Raw genomic sequence first — 20,122 nt, forward strand, 5'->3', positions numbered from 1 at the left:
CTCGAACAAGTGTACTTTCTGGGGCCCCTCCCAGCCTTTGTGCTTCAACCCAGGCGAGGAACCCAGACTTTTTCCCGGTAGGACACCACGAGAGGGCAGGCCGGGCCTGGAGCCGAGGGATGGGGGAGGGGAAGCGGTCCCACCGGGCCGGGAAGCCCACTCCCGGGGGCTGAGGAGCGCATGCACCGCACGGCCCGAGGCGGGGCCGGGCTCCCACGCTTCCGACCCGCGTGGCCGAAGAGCCCGAGACAACGGATTCCCTCCGAGGCAAGCCCGGGGTGCCCCTGGGGTCCCGGGGGCCGGGATGGGGACCGGCGGGCCGAGGCACTCGCGGCGCAGGCTCCCAGGCCTAGGGGGCGGGCGGAGAAACTTTGTTACCGAGCCGGGAAGGCCGGGCGTCCGGCGGCTGCGGCGGGGGGCGGGGCGGGGGCGGGGCGCGGCCAAACCCCGCCCGGACTCCGAGCTCCTTTGTTTTCGGAGGGTCGGCGTCCTGAGCGCCCTCCGCGCCCACCGCCCTCACCCAGCGCCGGACTTCGCCGCATTTCCGGAGGCGACGATCCGCCGGCTCGGACGCTACCAGAGGGAGGCGAGGGCCGGGGGCTCGAACGCTCCCGGATGCGTGACGCTCACCGCTCATTTGCATAGAGCGCCCTGATTGGCCGCGGCGGCCGCCGGGAGAGTGCAGGGAGGGAGGGGGGAGAGCTCACAGCGGCAGCAGCTGGTCTCGGTGTAAACAAGTCGCGGCTGCGAACCCCGGGCGTGGGGACAGCGCCCCGGCTCCGGAGCGCCCCGCCACCCGACCCCAACCCCGGAGGATCGGGCCCCTCCGCGCGCCTAGGTGAGGCCCAGCACCCTCGGAGCGTCCATGGGTCCCCTGAGCGATGCCTGCGCTCCTGGCCCCCATCCCCGAGCTTCCAGGCGCCCTCCCCTCTGCAGCTGTCCCCCTCCCTCTCCCTGGACAGCCTGGGACCACCCCGAGGCCAGAGGCCCCCCGAAAGGCCCAGACTCCTGGACTGCCCTCCTCCGTAGCTCCAGACCTGTGCACCCCTTCCCCTCCCCCTCCCCAGCTGCGCAGTTTTTTACAAAGCAAGACTACTTCCCCCCAACGGCCCCCCTTCAGCTTATCCTTCCTTTTCGGGGCTCCCTCCCCTATCCTGAGTTTTGGCCCAGCTTCCAGAGTACGCTTGGATTGTCTGGGCCCGGGTGGAGGAGCTGGGCGGCTGAGTCACCCCATCCCAGCCTCAGTTTCCCCTGTGATGCAGCTTGATGTCTCTCAAGGCAATGAGTCAAATCGATGCTTTGACCGAACCCAGGCTGAGCAACATTCCTCCCCCGGGGAGGCAACCTGGGCTCTAGGGAAGGCAGAGACAGCAGCCACGTCTAACAGCTGAGGCAGCCCTAGCCCTGGGGAGAAGTCGGACACCAGCTATATGAGAGGCTGGGCTGTTTGGTTCTGGAACGGACAGAGAAACTGTGTAGAAGATGGAGAACTTTGGGGTAGGAGAGGAGGGAAATGCTCCTGATGCTTCTTCATGATCTTCTAGGCTCTGGGCTCCCTTTGCTCACCGTGGTCCCCTCCCCGGGTGGGGCCACTGCCCCCAGCCCCCGCCATGGTTCGGATCTCCAAGCCCAAAACCTTTCAAGCTTATCTGGATGACTGTCACCGAAGGTATAGCTGTGCCCACTGTCGGGCACACCTGGCCAACCATGATGACCTCATCTCCAAGGTAACCTGCCTAAGGATTGGGGAAAGCTCTCAATCCTGGGAATTGTACTGGGAAGGGAACTTGAAGGTCCCCAGAAATGACAGTGACTGTGACTCTTTTCCTTTTCTACAGTCCTTCCAGGGCAGCCAGGGCCGTGCCTACCTCTTTAATTCTGTGTGAGTATCAGAGCTGGAGGGATTCCCTTCAGGGTTAGGACTGTGACCTCCTCTTTGAATCTGTAGTTTCTTGTAGTGCTGGAGTTTCAGGGCCAAAGAAGGTTCAGGTGGGATTGTAACCCATCTGGGACTTGAGACCCTAGATTACTCCATAGTGGGGGAATTGGGCCGTAGGCTTGGGATGGAGTGGTGTTTGAGGCCCCAAGTCCCCTGAGGGCCTAGTCTCATTTGTGACAGCCTGGTGACCCACCCCACAGGGTGAACGTGGGTTGCGGGCCAGCTGAAGAGCGTGTGCTACTAACTGGACTCCATGCTGTGGCTGATATCCACTGTGAGAGCTGCAAGACCACCCTGGGCTGGAAATATGTGAGTGTGACCTGTGACCCTCCCATGGTTCTAAAAAAGAATAGTCAGACCCCAGGTTCTGTGAAAAGCATTCAGTTTGGAGTTTGAAGACCTGGGCTCAAATTAGGGCTCTGCCGCTTAGTACCTGTAACACTGGGCCAGTCACTTCCTCTCTCAGGGTCTCAGTTTTCTCATATGTAAAATGAAGGTTAAACTAGATCATCTCTAAGGTCACTTCCAGAACGAAGTCCATGGTGCTCTCAGCTACTTTATCAAGTTCCCCTTTTATTTTATTTTTTTTTAATAAATATACTTACAGAGTCCTGAACTTTTTCCAAAGCTGTTGCACATTTGTTATCTCATTTGATTCCCACAACCACACTATGTGAGATACATAGCTTAGGTTATTATGACAACCCTCATTTGACAGGTGAGAGAACTGAAAGCTTGGTGAAGTGAGAAATTGACCTCAGGCTCTCTAGAAGGAAAAAGAATACCCCAATTGTCCTTCCTACCCATTCTCAATCTCCCCCCTAACCCCCTATTCTTCCCTGCCTTCCAGGAACAGGCCTTTGAGAGCAGTCAGAAATACAAGGAGGGGAAGTACATCATTGAGCTCAATCACATGATCAAGGACAATGGCTGGGACTGATCTCTGACCTCCAACCTCAGCCCCGGGATTCTCCCTGATAAGATGATTCTGCTGCCCTCACCCCAGCCAGGCTGCTGGAGGAGGGGCACTTGTGGGAGAAACAACTACTTGCTTTTTCTCCAGGGACCCTGGGAAACTGCAAGTTCTCCCTCCTCAGGGCTTTGTTGGGAGATGGCCCCAAGCCCTTGTACATACATTTTATTATTTTATTGCATGCACTGTGACTTTTTTGGGGGGGTAGGGGAAGAAATGTCCCTGTTCTGCTGCCCCCCATGATCTGGCTGGTTTGGATCTCATTTTTAACCCTCTCCCTACCCCGGATTCACCTGTAGATATGCCCTTTGTTGTACATAACTCCCTGGCTCCCTTGCCCTCCTGCCTATATACCTCAAGCCTGTGCCACTCTTTCCCCATGATTTCCATACCCCTTCGTGGTCTGTAGCATCTGTAAATAAAACTCCCGGAGATACCACTCACCTCTCTCTTTTCTTGGAATCTCTGGGTTCTGGGAAGGACTCTTGTACCCAAGCACCGCAACCCACCCCCCTCCCCAAGCACATCCTTTCTTATCTAGCGGCTTGAACAGGCTATAGGCACTGATCACCCTCCGTTCAGCTATAGACAGGCTCATCTCCGATGTGTGTTAGTTGTGTGGTGATCCTGAACTTCCTTGTTTGTAAAATGGGGATATTCCTTGCACTACCTAAATCACGGAGCTGTTGTGAGGAAAATGCTTTCACGTCCTATGGAAACGAGTTACTGGTTTACTAGTCTCCTTTTATGCCCATTAGCCTCAGCCCTTATTTAAAACTCAAAGCTCCAGGGACAGGATCTACCCCTTCCTCTCAGTCTGCCTTGATTTCCTAAAAGCAGCACCAGAGGCTCTCTGGAAAGAGTGATAGAGCACGTAAAGCATCTTCTCCAGTCTGGCTAACATCTGCGTTGTCTGTTTTGGAATCTGTGGAGTTGAGACTACGGCTCCCAAGAAACGCAGCGCAGACTCTGGGCAAGAACGCAGATTCCTTCTGCGCTAAGCCTCCTGGGAACTGTAGTTCGAATGAGCCTGCCCTTCCTAACAAGGCGGGGCGCAGAGCTCATGTGCGATTCTTCCTGGGTAACGTAGTACGGTGCAGTGTGGAGCGCTTAACTAGTGGCCCGGCCCCAGCTCTCCGGGTACTGGGGAGGCTGCGGGGAACCCCGAAGGTCCACAGGCAGCTTCCCGAAGTGGCAGTCTAGACTGCTGGCTTCAGATTTGGGGCACACTCTTCGGAGATCTCGGGGTTTAACAGTCCCATCCCTGCGCAAGGGGAGAAAGTGGAAGTCGACGTCCCGGCTCCGGGTCCGCAGACACGTATATTACTTTCCCGAGGCCCCGCCCCCAAGTCCTACGGCCCCGCCCCGAGGCCCCGTGGCCCCGCCTCGAAGATTCTCCCAGGTTCCCTCGTGGGAACCCCGAACAGCTGGCAGGAAGCGCCAAACTGCTGTCCTGGCTCAAGCCCCCGGGGATCAATCAGGCCGAGGAGTTAATTATGTAATTAGAGAGTAGGGGGCCAGGGCTAATGAAGTCGAGCCGTCGGGCTGGCTGGAGGGGACTGGGAGAGGGGGAGGGAGGTGGCCTGACTTGTTGGACAGATGGGATTCGGGGGGGGGGGACCCAGGCATTCCCATCTGGGCCCCATGGGCCGCCCCCCTCCTCCCCACACAGACCTCCCCCCCTTTCCCACATCCTGCACCCCCAGCCCTGAAGGCCCCCGAGGGGAGGAGGAGCTGTGACCGGGGGCTAAGAGGGCTGAGCCCAGGGCTATAAAGGGGGCATCCCCTGGGCGGGTGGCTCAGAGCTGAGGAAGCAGGACAAGACAGGACAGGAGGGGCCTGGGATCGGCCCCATGTACCATCCCCGAGAGCTCTATGCCCCCTTGGGGGCCAGCTACAGGCTTCGGCCCCCCCAGCCAGGGGGGGATCTTGGCTTTCCAGCAGGGCTGTCAGAGGGGTACCGTTACTCAGGTGAGAGGACAGAGGCCTGGGTGACTTGGGAGGGATGCGGATATTAGGACCAAGGATTTTTTGGCGGGGTGTGTATCGGGGGAGGGTGGGTGGGAGGGGAGAGAGTACAGCTATGTTATAGTAGGAAGAGCTCTGGGCTGGGAGCCAGGAGACGACTCTTTGTTAGTCTTGGCCCGGCGGCTAACTTGTATGACCTTGGGCAAGTCATTTCTTTTCTCTGGACATCATTTTCTCTATATGTAAAATGACATGGTTGAACCAGATAATCCCTAAAGTCCAAACTGAATGTTCTGAAATTCTAGGGGAGCCTAGAGAAGTAGGGGGAAGGGGACACGATGAGTTCAGACAGTCCTTCATTGATTGTTTTCTCTTCTTTTTCCACTGTACCCTAGACCTTGACACCCCCAAATTAGATTGCTTTCTCTCAGGGCTGGAGGCTGCGCCCCGGCCTCTGGCTGCCCCACCACCCTTGCCTCCATTGCCCCCTCCTTTGGGAGGAGAGTCAACTGCCCCTGCCTCAGCTTCTGAGGCCTCCCGCCTGCTCCCAGGAGTCAGCCTAAGCCTGGAAAACCATGATTTGTGGAAAGAGTTCAACTCTGTGGGAACAGAAATGATCATCACCAAGGCTGGGAGGTGAGGCCAGGATCCAAAGGAGCCAAAGAGATGATCTGTCCCCACCTGGGACCAGAGCCTGCCCACAGAAGCTGGTTTGGGGCTGTGAAGGGTTGCATGAAGCTATCCACACTTCCCTTCAGTTTTCCTTGTGATGGAAAAATAGATAATTTTGAAGTCATTGTGGTTGGGTTAGGGAACAATTGGTGTGGTAAATCTGTGCTCAGGGTTAGACTTCATTACTGCAGCATAGTGATTCCTTTTCTCTAAGGTAAAAAATTTAGATGGAGACTTCATGCTCCATTCTTGGGCAGATAAAGCCTAAATCAGTCACTGAACAACTGTTATATTAAGTACTTGTTACATTACCAGGCTCTGTATGTATACTGGTCCTACTGAGGAACCAGGAGGGAAAAAAGGATAATTGCCAAGATGTGAGGGAGAGCATCTTTCTTCACTGCCTTCTGTACCAGAGAAAATGGAGTTTGAGGCAGGATGAAGTAGTTTTGGACTGGGGCTTTATGAAACCTGGGTCTTAATCCTGGCTCTGACCTAAATTCACTGTGAGCCTTTGAACCCAGGAGCCTGGGATTTAGAAATGGAAAGGACCTCAGAGCAGGAGTTCTTAACCTGGGGTCCACAGATGCAACTCCCCTCCCCCAACTGATCAGTGGATAGATTTGAAGGAGTCCATGAATTTGGATGAGAAAAAGATGATGTATTTTATTTTATGCGTTTAAGAACATGATTCTGAGAAGAGGTTCTTAAGGCTTCACCAGTATGCCAAAATAGGGGTCCCATGACACATACAGAAGGTGAAGAACTCCTGTTTGAGCAATCTATTCCAATGCCTTAATTTTAAAGAAAAACTATCAGAGGTCTAAGAGCAAATCTGGCCCCTCCTTTCTCTCTAAAATGAAGGATTGGAGTAGATCCCTAAGGTCCCTTCTACCACTGTTCTGTGTTCTAAGCTCCATCCCAATCATCTCTCCCCTGCTCCCTAACAATTGACCGTTGTGATTCTGACCCCCCCCCCCTTTTGTGGTCAGAATTAAAGAGGGCCAGCCTAGCAATATTCCCATTCCCCCTGGCTGCCCTACCCTTGCTCAGATGCTCCAGGCCTTCTCCCCTCCCTCCTCTGCTGCTTCCAGACGAATGTTCCCGGCCTGCCGAGTGACTGTGACTGGTCTGGACCCTGAGGCTCGTTACTTGTTCCTCCTCGATGTGGTGCCTGTGGACGGGGCCCGTTACCGTTGGCAAGGCCGGCGTTGGGAACCAAGTGGCAAAGCGGAGCCACGCCTCCCAGACCGAGTATACATCCACCCAGACTCCCCAGCCACTGGTGCCCACTGGATGCGGCAGCCTGTCTCCTTCCACCGAGTCAAGCTCACCAACAATACCTTGGATCCACATGGACACGTGAGGCTCCAGTGGGTGGCAGAAACAAGGAACAATTCCCAGGGGGAATCAGAGGGAGAGAAAACAAGGTCATTGTGGATCTTATTGAGCTATAGGGCCATAGGGTTGGGTGAATCCCAGATTAGAGGTTTCAGGTCAAGGGAGGAGGGGACCCCTTTGTTCCACCCATCTCCCTTTCATTCTTGTATGCCTTCAGCTGATCCTCCACTCGATGCACAAGTACCAGCCAAGGCTTCATCTGGTTCGGGCTGCCCAGCTCTGTAGCCGACATTGGGGTGGTGTTGCTTCCTTTCGATTCCCTGAGACATCATTCATCTCCGTAACAGCCTACCAGAATCCTCGGGTGAGGCTCCCCACTCACTTCCCTCACACCCTGGGGCTACCCCCAAACCTTCTGTTCTTGAAAGAGGTTTCAACTTGCCTTGACATCTAGCCTTGAAGAGGGAGGGTTGTCGGGTGGGCAGTTGAATTAACCCCAGATTTTCCCTTCCAATTATGTCCTTCCAGATCACACAGCTGAAGATTGCAGCTAATCCCTTTGCTAAGGGGTTCCGGGAAAACGGGAGGAACTGTAAGAGGTGGGAGTATTAGGAGCCTAGATATGGGTCTGGGGGGGAGAGCATGTAGGGAATTTTTGGAGGGCAATGTTGAACATATCCCCATTCCATGGGCTCCAGGGAACGGGATGCCAGGGTTAAGAGGAAGCTGAGGGGACCAGAGCCTGTCATTATGGAGACCTATGGTGGAGGTAAGCACTGTTGCAGGGGCAATGAGAAGGGGAGAAGAGTGTGATCTACACGGGGTGGGATGGAGAGAATAGGGGCTGCCTCCTTCCTCTATCTATGCCAACTCTGACCTTTCCCTTAAACCTCTCTCCATACCCCTTTCTTTCCTCTCTCCTCCATCTCTTTCCAACTTCTCATCTTCAACAAAGATGGTCCTGGAGGTCCCTGTGACTCCACATTGGCTGGAGACCTTCCAGAACAAGCCTCTTCATCTACTGAGGTACCCACCCCTCCTTGTGGAGGGCCTAGTGCTGAGGCCTACCTTCTGCACCCAGCTGCCTTTCACGGGGCTCCCAGCAGCCTCCCCACCAGGTGAGACAGGGTTCATGATATATGAGGATTTAGGGGAAGCCCATTGGTAGAGAATCTGGAATTAAGAATCAAAGGAACTGGGTTTGAATTACTATCCTACCACTCGTTCATTAGCTCTCTGATTTTCAACAAATCACTTTTCCTTTCAAAGGGTCATTGATTTAGAGCAGACAAAGATGTAGGCTCTCTAGAAGTCACTCAGAGTTTCTCATTTTATACAGATGAGGAAATCAAGGCCCAGAGAGGTTATGACATGCCCAAAGTTTCAGAAACTGGAAGTGGCAGAGCTAAAACCTGCTTCCTTAGTGTTCTAACCATTTCCAGTCATTCTATCGTGCTCTCCCCAGTCCACCTCTCACACCTCATTCAGAAATCAGCAGTAATCCCGTGCAGGTATTCAGAGGCAGGGTGGTGTGTTGGACAAAGATTTCTGGACTTGGAGGCAGGAGACCTGGGTTCAAATCCTAGCTCTTATTACTTGCTACGTGACTGGAAAATCTGAGCCTCAATTTCCAGGCTAAATAAAAAGGAAATGATAATGCTCACAGGGTTGTGGTGAGGAAACAACTTTGTAAGCCACATAAAAACTTAGGTGAATATAGGTTGGTATCCTTATCTTTTCTTGATCTGATTTTTTTTTTTTTTGCTTCTCAGAGCCTCTTCCTTCTCCGAGGCTGCAGATCAATTGTCTCGTCCTGCATCTTACCAAGCGCCCTTCCTAGAGCTGTCTCCAGGGAATGGGAACTCTGGTCCTGGATATCCCCCAGCACCTCCAGCATCAGCCTTTGCCCCTCACTTCCTCCAAGGGGGGCCTTTCCCTCTCTCCTATGCAGCCCCTGGGGGTTACCTGGATGTTAGCAGCAAGCCCCTCTATTAAGTTAGAGGAGGCACCTAACAACCTTTCTCTCTGGAGCCTGGGTGACTCTTGGGGGCCATCTCCCTCCCACACCAAATGGCTGCTTTGGCCTCCTTCATCTCAGCCAAGCCTACCCCCAGTCAGTTCACACTTAAGCTTTAGCTCACACCCCCCTCCTGCTTCAAAGCCTGTGGAGGTAGGCTTGGAGGGAGACCAGCTGCTCTGGCTTCCCCTTCCTGGGCTCTCACCTGGGTGTGAATGGAGGGTGGGGGCTGGGCCAGCAGGAGACTGGGCCTCGCCAAAAGGACAGGTCAGGGGCCACTACCAGAAACTTTCAAGGGCAGCCCAGCTATGGGAGTTCTGACGAGGTCTCTAGGGTGTATACCCCAAGTCTTTCACCCTTACCGCACTACTGTTTGACCAATTTACATATACATATCCTTATCTCCGGGTGGGGCAACTCTCCCAGGGATGTAGAGCAGACTATCTTCACCCCCCACGGCCAGATGTACAGTAATTCCTATTATCTCAAAACACCTTTGGACTCCAAGCTTTTTTCCCCCTAAAATAAAACTTTTGAGTCATTTGTGTGTTGTTATAGAAATCTCCTATTAGATTGGGAGGCAGTTAGCTTCCTGCCCTTCTAAGGCCATTTCAAAGGTCTCCTTTCAGGAAGTTTTCCAGTTTCCAAGGATTCCAAAGCAAGGTGTCCTGTCTTGGTTGCCTCCAAATGCTATCAGTCAGATTTCCAGGCTCTGAGAGGTATTCAAGTTAACAGGTCCAGAGCGGGCTCCATGGGAATAAATGGAGATAAATCAGCTGAGAGGCAGAAGGGCCCACCTGATGACCCTTCTGACCTCCCGAAGAAAGGTGCCCAGTGGAACACAAAAAATACCGGCTGTTAGGCTTGTATTCAAACCCCACTTAGTTACTACTGCTAGAGCTATCGACTCCTCTCCCACAGGGATGTAGTAATAATTACTCTAGCACCCTCCTTCGTGATGGTGTGGAGAGGAGAGTGCTCTGTGAAACATGGAGCACTGCAGAAACGTGAATTACGATCATACTTCTGTGGTATAGGGTAACTGCTCCTGCTGAGCCACATCGAGGTAAGAACAAAGGTCATTTTCTTTCTTTTATTAGAATTTTTTTTCATTTTTTCCCAAAGTTTTTATCTAAAAACAAACAAACAAAAAAGAGAAAACCAGAAAAAAAAATCACCAGAAACTTTGAAACAAAGAATCTGGGGGAGGAGGAAATTGGATGAAAGGTTGTCCTCCTTGCCCCCTGACCTCTGCCTAGGACAGAACACAGGATGGGAGAGGCTTCTCTGCTCTCCCAGTGTCCTCTGAGATCCTAGGGAGGAGATGGGGAAATTGCCCCCACCTTGGGAGACCCTGGCCTGAAGATGGTGGCAACAGGAACATCAGGGACAGTCACAGTGGTCCAAAGGATGTTGAGGCTGGGGAAGAGGAGTAAAGGATGGGGGTGGGAGGGGCTTGGGTAGGGTCACAGGAAGTAGTCGGCCACTGGCTTCTTGGAAGGGATGCCCCGGGTTTCCTGGGGTGCAGCTTCAAAGATAATGAAGTCTTTCTGGAGGTGCTCATCCAGCTCCAAGATGGCTGCCACATTTCCGCAGCTATTGAAAGGGAAAAAAGTCAGTCATCTGAGCTACTGGATACCAGAACATTTTTCCCAAGGTTTCCCTTCCCAACCCCAGCGAAGACACCCCTCCGCTCTTCTTTCTAGGCTAGCCTCAGAGTACTGAGGCTTCCTTCTCACTGCTCCCTGTTGAGAGCTTTGTAGTGCTCTCTTCCTTTCCAGCTCACCGGTAGCAGTAGTTGGGTGCTGACCACACGGTGAGCACAGTTTCATTGAAGTGCCACTTGTAGCCTTCCATCACCAGCTGGTGAGCCCGGCATATCATGTCAATGTCATTGGCTGCATTGAACTGGGCCACCACGTCACTGCCGAACAGGTAGCCGGCTCCTCGGGGACTCACACCCCAGCCCGTTGTGTCTGTAGGGTACAGAAATGGGGACATACATATGATCTCCCTCTTCTCGGTCTACAAGCCCAGCTTTCTCAAAGCTTGACACCCCCCTTCCTCCATTAAACTGGAATGTTGAAAAATCTGGAAGACGTGTTTGGCTACAATGTAGCACCAGGGATAAAGTTCAACATTCTGAGGTCAGAAAGAAAAAGGTTTGAATTCCATCCTTAACATTTACTCTGTGGGGCCATGGGCAATTTAACTTGATCTAAGTCTCAGATTCTTCCTTGCTAAAACTGGTACAGCCTTCCTTATAAGGTTATTTTAGCAATGATAAGATGAATGTAATGTGCTCTGCAAACTTAAAGGACTAAATTCCAGTCCTTAACAGAGACATGGTGGTAGTATTCAAGTATTTAAAGGATTAGATTACAATGCAATAGAGCAATTCTACTTTTTCATAGCTCTGGAAAAGAGAAATACAACTTTTTAAAAAAGGTAGATGACGACTGGGAAGGCAGATCTTGGTTCAATAAGAATGACCTTAACAATCAGTTGCTCAGTAAAAAGAATGGGCTCATTTGGGAGTTATTAAGAATCCAGTCACTGGGAAAGTAGCAGAATGACAACTTATTAGACAGGATTCCTGCACTAGTTTGAAGTAACAGATTTGTAGTCAGAGAATGTGGGTTTGGGTGTTGAACTCCTCTACTTATTCCTCACGTGTCTCTAGGCAAACCACAACTTTTTTGGAACTATTTCCTTATTTGTAAAGTGAAGAACTGAGAACTAAATTATCTTTAAGGTTCCTTTAAGAACCTAGATGACCTTTATAGTTACTTTCAATGTTATGGTTCAATTCAAAACACCCCTCCCAACCACTCCCATTTAAGTAGCCCTCTAAGCCACTGGCTGACAGAAAGATCCTAGCTCAATGCCGCTGTCAAAATGAAAGTTCCCCTGTTATCCAAATGGGAAAGTTCCAGGTCCCACAGTACTCAAGTGGTCAAAGGTCACTGGGCTGATTTCCATAGCTAATGCACAATATCCCAGCAAATTAAAATTTCCAGTGCTGCTCTGCCATTTAGGGCATGCTCCAAAACTCAGCTCCCTAAACTTGCCATTAAATAAAATGTTCCAGAAACCCCAAAATTAAAATCTTTCTTCTTTTTTTTCTTTTTTGGAGGGGGGAGGCAAGGCAATTGGGGTTAAGTGACTTGCCCAAGGTCACACAGCTATTATTAAGTGTCTGAGGCTGGATATGAACTAGGGTCCTCCTGTTTCCCGGGCCAGTGTTATATTTACTGCACCACCTAGCCGCCTGCCCCATAAAACCTTTCTTTTATGGTCTATTTTCTATCGCCTTGATTAGGCGATAGAACACACCCCAACAAAACACCACACAAAGACGTGGGTGTGGAGTTATCTGTTCATCCTCCACTCCCAACACCTCACCTTCGGGATCAGACCAGAGCAAGTCACACATGGGCCCATCGTGAGGCACCTCCTGCTTCCGGTCAATCGTCCGGATCTGGTCTAGGGTCTGGATAGAGGGAGAGAGGCCCCCATGTACGCAGAAGATCTAGGGAAGACAGAAAGAAGAATGAGGTTCATTGATTCTTTTGACTGCTTTCCACATGACAGATATGCTCCTTGGCCATATGTTCATCCCCTTCCAACCTCTTTGTTCACCTTGACACTGCAAATGAGATGACCAACCTTTGCAATGCTAGCTCCTTCCTACCTTGCCATCGATGATGGCGGACAGGCTGAGGTAGTCAAAGATCTCAGTGCAGTAGCGCCACACGGTCACCGAGCCATACTTTCGCAAACACTCGTCATAGAAGCCGTAGACCTGTGTGATCTGCCTGCTCTCATGGTTCCCCCGAATCAGAGTGATGCGGTCAGGATACCGGACCTGGCAAGGGTAAGGGTGCAGGAGGGATGATGGTCACAACTGGCAGGTGTGGGTACACGATAGTCTAGGGAAAAGTGGCCACAGAGTTGGGTACAGAAAGATGTAGCTGGGAGAGGGTTTCAGAGAGGAAGCAGCTGGGGGACATCTAGGATAAAGTCTTGAAGAGATGCTAGGCCTGGGCTGTCTCATGGTTTGGCAGCGCTGTTTCGAACAGTATAGAGCAGAGTTTCTAGGGATTAGGGCCAAAGAATCTATCCAGGGGTCCAAGAGCAGTTACCTTAAGGGCAAGCAGCAGCAGGAATGTTTCAACGCTGTAAAAGCCTCTGTCCACAAAGTCCCCCATGAAGAGGTAGTTGGTCTCAGGGACATCACCACCCACCTGGAGGAGGAGGGTTCATTTGTACCAGCTAGCTCATTACCCCAAACCCTCTTGAAAACCACATAAATGTGTCTGTCCCATCTACCTAGTTCAAATTAAAGCCACATTCCATTTTGAAGTGTCCCTAATAACTCTATCAAATACGCATAGCACCAAATCCAGGATTGGCCTATGTCGAAATTCCCCTTTACCCCACATCTTCAGTCAGATTAAAAGCTCCTATTCCAAATTAAAGAAGATTTCCAGACAATTGTGAACCTGTTCCTTGCTACAAAATTCAAGACTCAGAATTCATCCCAGCATCCCTCAGCTTCATCCCAGCATGCACACACAAACTCACTCTAAACAGCTCCTTGAGATCGTAGAATTGTCCATGGATGTCCCCGCACACCTGGGGTAAGAATCACAGAATGTCAGAGATGGAAGGAACCTGAGAGAACATCTAGTCAAAACTCCACATTTTACAGGTAAGAATCTGAGACCCAGAGCCTTGCTCCAAGGTCAGGCAGTGACAAAGCTAGAATTCAACCTAGCCCTCCTTTCTTAAAACCAACAAGAAGCCAGCAGGCAGCTAAGAAAGGAGCAGAGCACTTGCCTAACCCAGCATTGCCTGCAGAGTTAACTAACCCAGTGCATATGTAGCAGAGTCAGGTAAACTGGCTCAGTGTCCAGATCAGGTCCTTCTGCCCTAACCACAAGGTCCCCTTAGATCTCAAACTCCTTCCCATTAACAACTGGTGTGATGTTACTTTAATGATGGCAAAGGAAGTGAAACAACGACACAGTAAGACTCTAGCAAGCAAGAGTCTGAGTTTAGAGAATTCTGTGGCCAGGCCTCTATGAAAGGGAAACCTAATTCCATGTGGATTAGTGACCAAGCTGGACTTCAAATGCATGTATGTGTATATGGAAGTGTAAAACCAGGCCAAAGGAAATATGTAGGACTACAACAATTAGAACCTGAAGGCATCTAGCATAGGAGACTAGATATTTAGTCCTAGAGTTCTTAACCAGAGGGTCCATGGATTTTTTTAAAAAATGTATCTTGATAAGTATTTCAGTGTAAAATAATTTCCCTTGTAATCCAATAAATTAAAAAATTTAGATTTAAAAATATAGATTCTGAGGAGTTCAGAGGGCTTCACTAGACTGTTAAAGAGCTCCCTGTCACAAAAAAGGGCAAGAACCCTTGATCTAGCCCAACTCCCTTATTTTACAGATGAAGGAACTGAGACCTAGAGTGGTGCAGTGTCATGCTCAAGTACTAAGTAGCAGAGTCAAAATTCAAACCCACACCCCCTGACTCCTAGTACAGCACTTTCCCGCTATGTGTGTGCATATTTGTGAAAGACTAAACTCTTTATTGGGTGTTTATGTGCCAGGTCAAGTCTGATGGGATGGGCATACGTGCATAAACCAGCCTTGATTTAGGGATGGGGGAAGGGCTAAGGCTTTACTTACCGTGACAGGGGAGTCCACTCTCTGTACATTGCTCTCTTCCACCAAGATCTCTCTGAAGACACAAGGAGATGGTTGTCACAGCCAGATCAGGCCCCAGAGCAGCACTCCCTACCTCTATTCAAGGCCAGGTCTGACCCTGCCTTACCAGAGGCCTACAGAGCTGGCCTGGAAAGACTTCAGGGATCACTGTGAGAAGCACAAGAGTACCAGCACCCAGAAAGGACTCACAAGTGGATCAGGAGACTCTCTGTTCTCTCTGCCCCCTCCTCTATGATAGATCATGACAACAATCTTTCCATAGAGTATAGTTCTCAGGGTATCACTAGCTCCTTGTTCAAAAATCTCAATTCAATTCAAATTTATTAAGCTACATTATCTACTACATTCAAGATACTATACTAAGTGTGGGGGAGAGGGAAGAGGATACAAAGACAAAAACAAAAAAGTACTTGCCCTCAAAGAGCTTACATTCTACAGGGGAGAGACCGACACAGATGCAAACACATAAATACAAAGGATATGCAAAATAACACATAGGAATCAAAACTGAGAGTATGGTAACTGGAGGAGGGGAGAGAATCAGGAAAGATCTTGTGTATGAGTTGGCACCTGAGCTGTATCTTGAAGGAAGAGGGAGATAAGAAGAAAAGGTAAGGACACCTAGGCACCTGTGTATCCTAACAGGCAAGTGTCCAAACTCCTTCAGCTGGCCATTCAAAATGGATTCCTATGCTCAGATGCCACCCCATCTCAGAATATCCGACTTGAATCAAAGAGATCATCTAAGTCCAAATCTCCATTCCAGAGAGGAGGAAAACTGAGGTGGACAGAGAAGGGATAAAGTGACTTGCCAAAAGTCACAAAGTTTGTGACAGAGATGAGACTTCTGATTTCAAACCACGTCTGTTCCCAGCTCATCCAGTACTACTTCACATAACTTCAGCCAAACTGGGGAACTGCTCATTTCCCAAAGTCATTTTTGTTTCCCTACCAATACACTTTTGATCATGCAAGTCCTTCTCTAACTCCTTTCAGACCTAATTCTAACACCATATTTTCTCTGGGATATCTTTCCAGATCACTCCAGTTCACATTTGTGCATCCTCTGAAACCCTAGAGTACTTTGCCTATACCTCTTAGAGTATAGTACACATTTGGTCTTTTATTCCATATATCATGAGTATATATATTACATATATATTATATATATATTCCATATATCATGTATACCCACTCACCCTAGATTATACGTTCTTTTGTGGTAGGAACTGCCTTTTTTTGTTTTGTTTTTTGGAGAGAGAGGGAGTAGGGAGGGCATTTTTCACAGAATTCTTAGATGAATAAATGAATTTTAAAATTTCTCTTTTTTTCTAGGGGTCCTAGAAGAAAAGAGGATGGAGAAGCTCAAGAGTTAGTATGGGTCTTGGAGAAGCAGGGCAGAGGAAGAGGATAGGTTTCCTCAAAGTCAAGGTCCAAAACCTGGGGTCAAATAGTGTCTCATCTGGTGCTATACCAAAGGCCAAAACGAGTGTCCATTGGATCTCAAACTAGTAAAAGAATGGTGCCAGGGGCGGGGATGGTGCTCTGTAAAATCTTGAGGAAGAGTAAGGTCCTAGATATCAGCACAGGCCTATCTCTTTATATGCAGTTTGTCCACTGGGGACAGCAGAGCAGTCCCTTCCAATCTGGCTATTACAGGTAACCAAGGCAAACATGGGGAAACGAATACTGCAAGACCTTGGACCTAACCAAACATTCCTGATTTCTTAGGGGTTGTGGGTCCCTCCTTTAATCCTAACCTACAAGTCAGGACATAATAGCTCACACTCAGCTTTTTTTCAGGGTAAGATTTAAATTCTACCCCAATGTTCCCCTCTACGTCCACATGAGTCTAACTGGTTAACAAAGCTTTCACCATGTCACTCCTTTGCTCAAGAACCTTCAGCTATATCCAGACATCGAACCTAAGCTATGTGGCTTTCAAGGTCGCCCATAATCAAAAGCCCCTCTTACTGTTCCTAGTCCACACTAAATGTCACTCCTGCCACCTTGCTGTCCTATCATTTACTTTGCTTTCCCTGTCCACCAGCTTCCATCTAATGCAAAGGCCCAGCTTGAGTCTCACCTGTTTCCAAGAAGCCCTGACTGACTGACCACCCTCCCTGATCTCTTTGAATTCCTACAGGAACTTACGGCCCAATACAAAACCCAGCTCTAGCCAGGGCTTCCTGTTCATCCTGCTTATTCCAGGAGATGAGGGGCTCCCTTCCTGAAGGGTGGGACGGTTTTATTTATTCCCCGCCGGGCTGAGGCCTCAGTAAGGTCTCCCTAATGACTTTACCATTACACAGTTGCCAGGGGCAACCTGGCCGCCCTCCGTAGGCATTAAGCTTGACCCCCACAATGGACACCCTCGGACTCGGCCCGGTGGCTGGCGCCGGCCTCGCGAGAGGCGCGGAGGCTCACCTGGCCTTGGCGCACAGGGCCTTGACCTCGCTCTCCTTGATGAGCTCGCAGCGGCGCAGCTGCTCGATCTGCCGGTCCAGGTCACTGATCTCCGCCATGGTCCCCCCGCCTCACGCGGCCCCCCCCGGTGCGGGGGGCGGGGGGGGGAGACGCGCCCGGGGGTCCGAGCCCCTCCCTACTCCGCCCGCCCGCACGGGGTGTCTCCTGGAAACCAGGGTGAAGAGACAGGGTCAGCGGGTCAGACACACAATGTGGCCCGCGCCACCCCCGGGCTCCCCAAGCTCGGGGCCCCGCAGATGTCCCCCCGCCTCCCACCCCTCGCAGGCCCTAGGCCGGGCCCGGTGCCCCGCTCCGGCCGCCGCCCGGGATCCCCGGGAGGTTGGGGAGGGGAGAAGCCCAGCACGGCGGAGCCCAGGGGCCAGCCGGGAGGGCAGGACGGCGGCCCACGGGCGAGAGAGAGAACTCCTGAGGCTATTACCGACGCGGCGGCTCCGGGACTCCACTCTCGAGCCGCGGGCTCCGGGCTCCACCTTCGAGCCTCCGTCCGCTCCCGGCCGCCACTGCTGCCGCTGCTTCCGGCCCCGCCGCGGAAGCCGAAGTCCACTTCCGTCGCGCAGCGGAAGTAGCGTCAGAGGTTCGACGCCCCACCCCTCCCGTCTTCAGAAAAAAATCGGGCAAAGGAACCGGATGTTGTCCTTGAGAGCGGAAGTAATCCCTGAAGCGCGAGTCTGAGGAGGGGCTTCCAATGCGAGTCATTACTAGGCCCCGCCCAGATCCCTGCGATCTTAGTCCACTCCCCGAAAGCGCTACGGAAGATAGGGGAGAGCAGATTGTATTATTATAGTTTTAGGAACCATTGCAGCTGGACTATGTGTATTAGACGCTTGAGAAAGGTGGGGCTCAGAAAGCGGAAATGACCTGTCCAAGGTCACAGCTAATTAGTGGCAGGCCCTGGATTCCACTCCGGGGCTCCAAGGCCTGCGGCTTCTCTTCTCGGAGAATAGGCCGCATGGGGGATTTTAGGGCTGTGGGCCGGAATGGGACTACGGGCCCCTTTCACGGATGTTTCGTCTTCCGGGCCCTAGTCTGAGACCATGGGCAGGGCCTTTGTGACCGCTTTCCACGCCTTCCCCTCAGGGCTGCTCCCCATCTCCTTCCTCTCATTCCCCCATCAGCAGTCCTGCAGGGCCTCCCTTCCTCTCTCCAGCAGCTCCCCATCTCCTTCCTCTCATTCCCCATCAGCAGTCCTGCAGGGCCTCCCTTCCTCTCTCCAGCAGCTCCCCATCTCCTTCCTCTCATTCCCCCATCAGCAGTCCTGCAGGGCCTCCCTTCCTCTCTCCAGCCGCTCCCCATCTCCTTCCTCTCATTCCCCCATCAGCAGTCCTGCAGGGCCTCCCTTCCTCTCTCCAGCCGCTCCCCATCTCCTTCCTCTCATTCCCCCATCAGCAGTCCCGCAGGGCCTCCCTTCCTCTCTCCAGCAGCTCCCCATCTCCTTCCTCTCATTCCCCCATCAGCAGTCCTGCAGGGCCTCCCTTCCTCTCTCCAGCCGCTCCCCATCTCCTTCCTCTCATTCCCCCATCAGCAGTCCCGCAGGGCCTCCCTTCCTCTCTCCAGCCGCTCCCCATCTCCTTCCTCTCATTCCCCCATCAGCAGTCCTGCAGGGCCTCCCTTCCTCTCCAGCAGCTCCCCATCTCCTCATTCCCCCATCAGCAGTCCTGCAGGGCCTCCCTTCCTCTCTCCAGCAGCTCCCCATCTCCTCATTCCCCCATCAGCAGTCCTGCAGGGCCTCCCTTCCTCTCTCCAGCAGCTCCCCATCTCCTTCCTCTCATTCCCCATCAGCAGTCCTGCAGGGCCTCCCTTCCTCTCTCCAGCCGCTCCCCATCTCCTTCCTCTCATTCCCCATCAGCAGTCCTGCAGGGCCTCCCTTCCTCTCCAGCAGCTCCCCATCTCCTCATTCCCCATCAGCAGTCCTGCAGGGCCTCCCTTCCTCTCTCCAGCTGTCTCCACCTATCAGAACCTTGCCCATCTCTGCAGGATGACCTTGTGTGGGCTTCCCTGAAACCTATAGCATTTTCCCTTTATGTTGTTCAGTCGTAGCCCATTTGGTGTTTTCTTGGCAAAGATACTGCAGTGAACTTTTGCCATTTGCCCTTCCAGCTCATGTTTCAAAGATCTGAGGAATGGAGGCAAACAGGGTTAAGTGACTTGCCCAGGATCACACACCTAAGTGTCCAGGCCAAATCTTAAACTCAGATCCGTGAGTCTTCCTTATTCCAGGTCCAGCACCTATCCACCACCTACTTGCCCTTATAAGCATCCTTTGTTGTGGCATTTGCCAACTAATAAACTAACATTTAGAATGGCACCAAATATTTTGCCATGTTTTTTCTCCTCATAATAGGAAACTGAGACAGGTTGTATAAGTAATGAATTTCCATTTCACAGGTGAGAAAACCAAGATTCAGAAAGCTTTAAGTGACTTGCCTATGGGATACACAAAACACTTCGTAGTCCATCTCCTATCTCTTGCCTCCCAAGGCCAAAACTGTTCGCTATGTTTGTGTATCCTACACTAGTTACTTGTTTGATATATCTTCTCCACTAAACTGTAGATCCTTTAAGAATGAAATAGAGAAATCCCAGTTTGGGAATCGGGATAGCTGGATTCTATACTCTTTCCTTGAAATTTAACAAAGACACCTCCCTCTTTGAAACTTACGCAGTTGAGCTAGGTGATCTTGTACACTGAATGAGCTGAAATAGGCCTCACAGGTCATCTAGCGCAATTCGTGCCTGAATAGGAATCTAGGATAAATGATCATCCTCCAAATGCTGAAGAAACTCTTCTCAACGACAGTCCATTCCATTTTAACTATAGTTTTAAGTTTACTTCCAAAATCAGCACCTTGTTAACTTCCATTACTCCCAATCCTGCTCTTTAGAGCCATAAAAAATAGTACAATCCTTCTCCTATATAAAAATTCTCTATTTTTGAACTATCATGCCATAACCCCTAGTTCTTCCACCTTTCTGTCCTC

At 51.2% G+C, this 20,122-nt stretch overlaps 3 protein-coding genes across 4 annotated transcripts; 2 read left to right on the forward strand and 1 right to left on the reverse strand.

Annotated features, from left to right (window-relative positions):
• Positions 1-103: 103 nt before the first annotated feature.
• On the forward strand, positions 104-3,351 carry YPEL3 (yippee like 3). 2 transcript variants are annotated; one of them, XM_072598851.1, is made up of 5 exons: positions 104-267; positions 1,545-1,727; positions 1,839-1,882; positions 2,140-2,248; positions 2,790-3,351. In XM_072598851.1, exons 1-5 carry the CDS (start codon positions 181-183, stop codon positions 2,877-2,879), a joined length of 513 nt encoding a protein of 170 aa, XP_072454952.1. In that variant the 5' UTR covers positions 104-180; the 3' UTR covers positions 2,880-3,351. The 2 variants fall into 2 exon arrangements, with proteins under 2 accessions (XP_072454952.1, XP_072454957.1); XM_072598856.1 differs by lacking the exon at positions 104-267 and adding an exon at positions 442-838.
• A 944-nt stretch (positions 3,352-4,295) lies between these two features.
• On the forward strand, positions 4,296-9,453 carry TBX6 (T-box transcription factor 6). The gene is made up of 8 exons (XM_072598769.1): positions 4,296-4,883; positions 5,276-5,516; positions 6,647-6,914; positions 7,111-7,257; positions 7,422-7,492; positions 7,592-7,662; positions 7,849-8,011; positions 8,666-9,453. The coding sequence occupies exons 1-8, from the start codon at positions 4,766-4,768 to the stop codon at positions 8,886-8,888; spliced, it is 1,302 nt and encodes a 433-aa protein (XP_072454870.1). The 5' UTR covers positions 4,296-4,765; the 3' UTR covers positions 8,889-9,453.
• A 536-nt stretch (positions 9,454-9,989) lies between these two features.
• On the reverse strand, positions 9,990-17,687 carry PPP4C (protein phosphatase 4 catalytic subunit). Its single transcript, XM_072598840.1, has 9 exons — positions 17,563-17,687; positions 17,085-17,288; positions 14,619-14,670; positions 13,498-13,548; positions 13,056-13,157; positions 12,605-12,778; positions 12,316-12,442; positions 10,697-10,886; positions 9,990-10,506 (listed from the first exon to the last, which is right to left on the reverse strand). Exons 2-9 carry the CDS (start codon positions 17,180-17,182, stop codon positions 10,377-10,379), a joined length of 924 nt encoding a protein of 307 aa, XP_072454941.1. The 5' UTR covers positions 17,183-17,288; positions 17,563-17,687; the 3' UTR covers positions 9,990-10,376.
• Positions 17,688-20,122: the final 2,435 nt, after the last annotated feature.

Source organism: Notamacropus eugenii, chromosome 1 (assembly GCF_028372415.1).
Source record: "Notamacropus eugenii isolate mMacEug1 chromosome 1, mMacEug1.pri_v2, whole genome shotgun sequence".
In the NCBI taxonomy this organism is placed as follows: Eukaryota; Metazoa; Chordata; class Mammalia; order Diprotodontia; family Macropodidae; genus Notamacropus; species Notamacropus eugenii.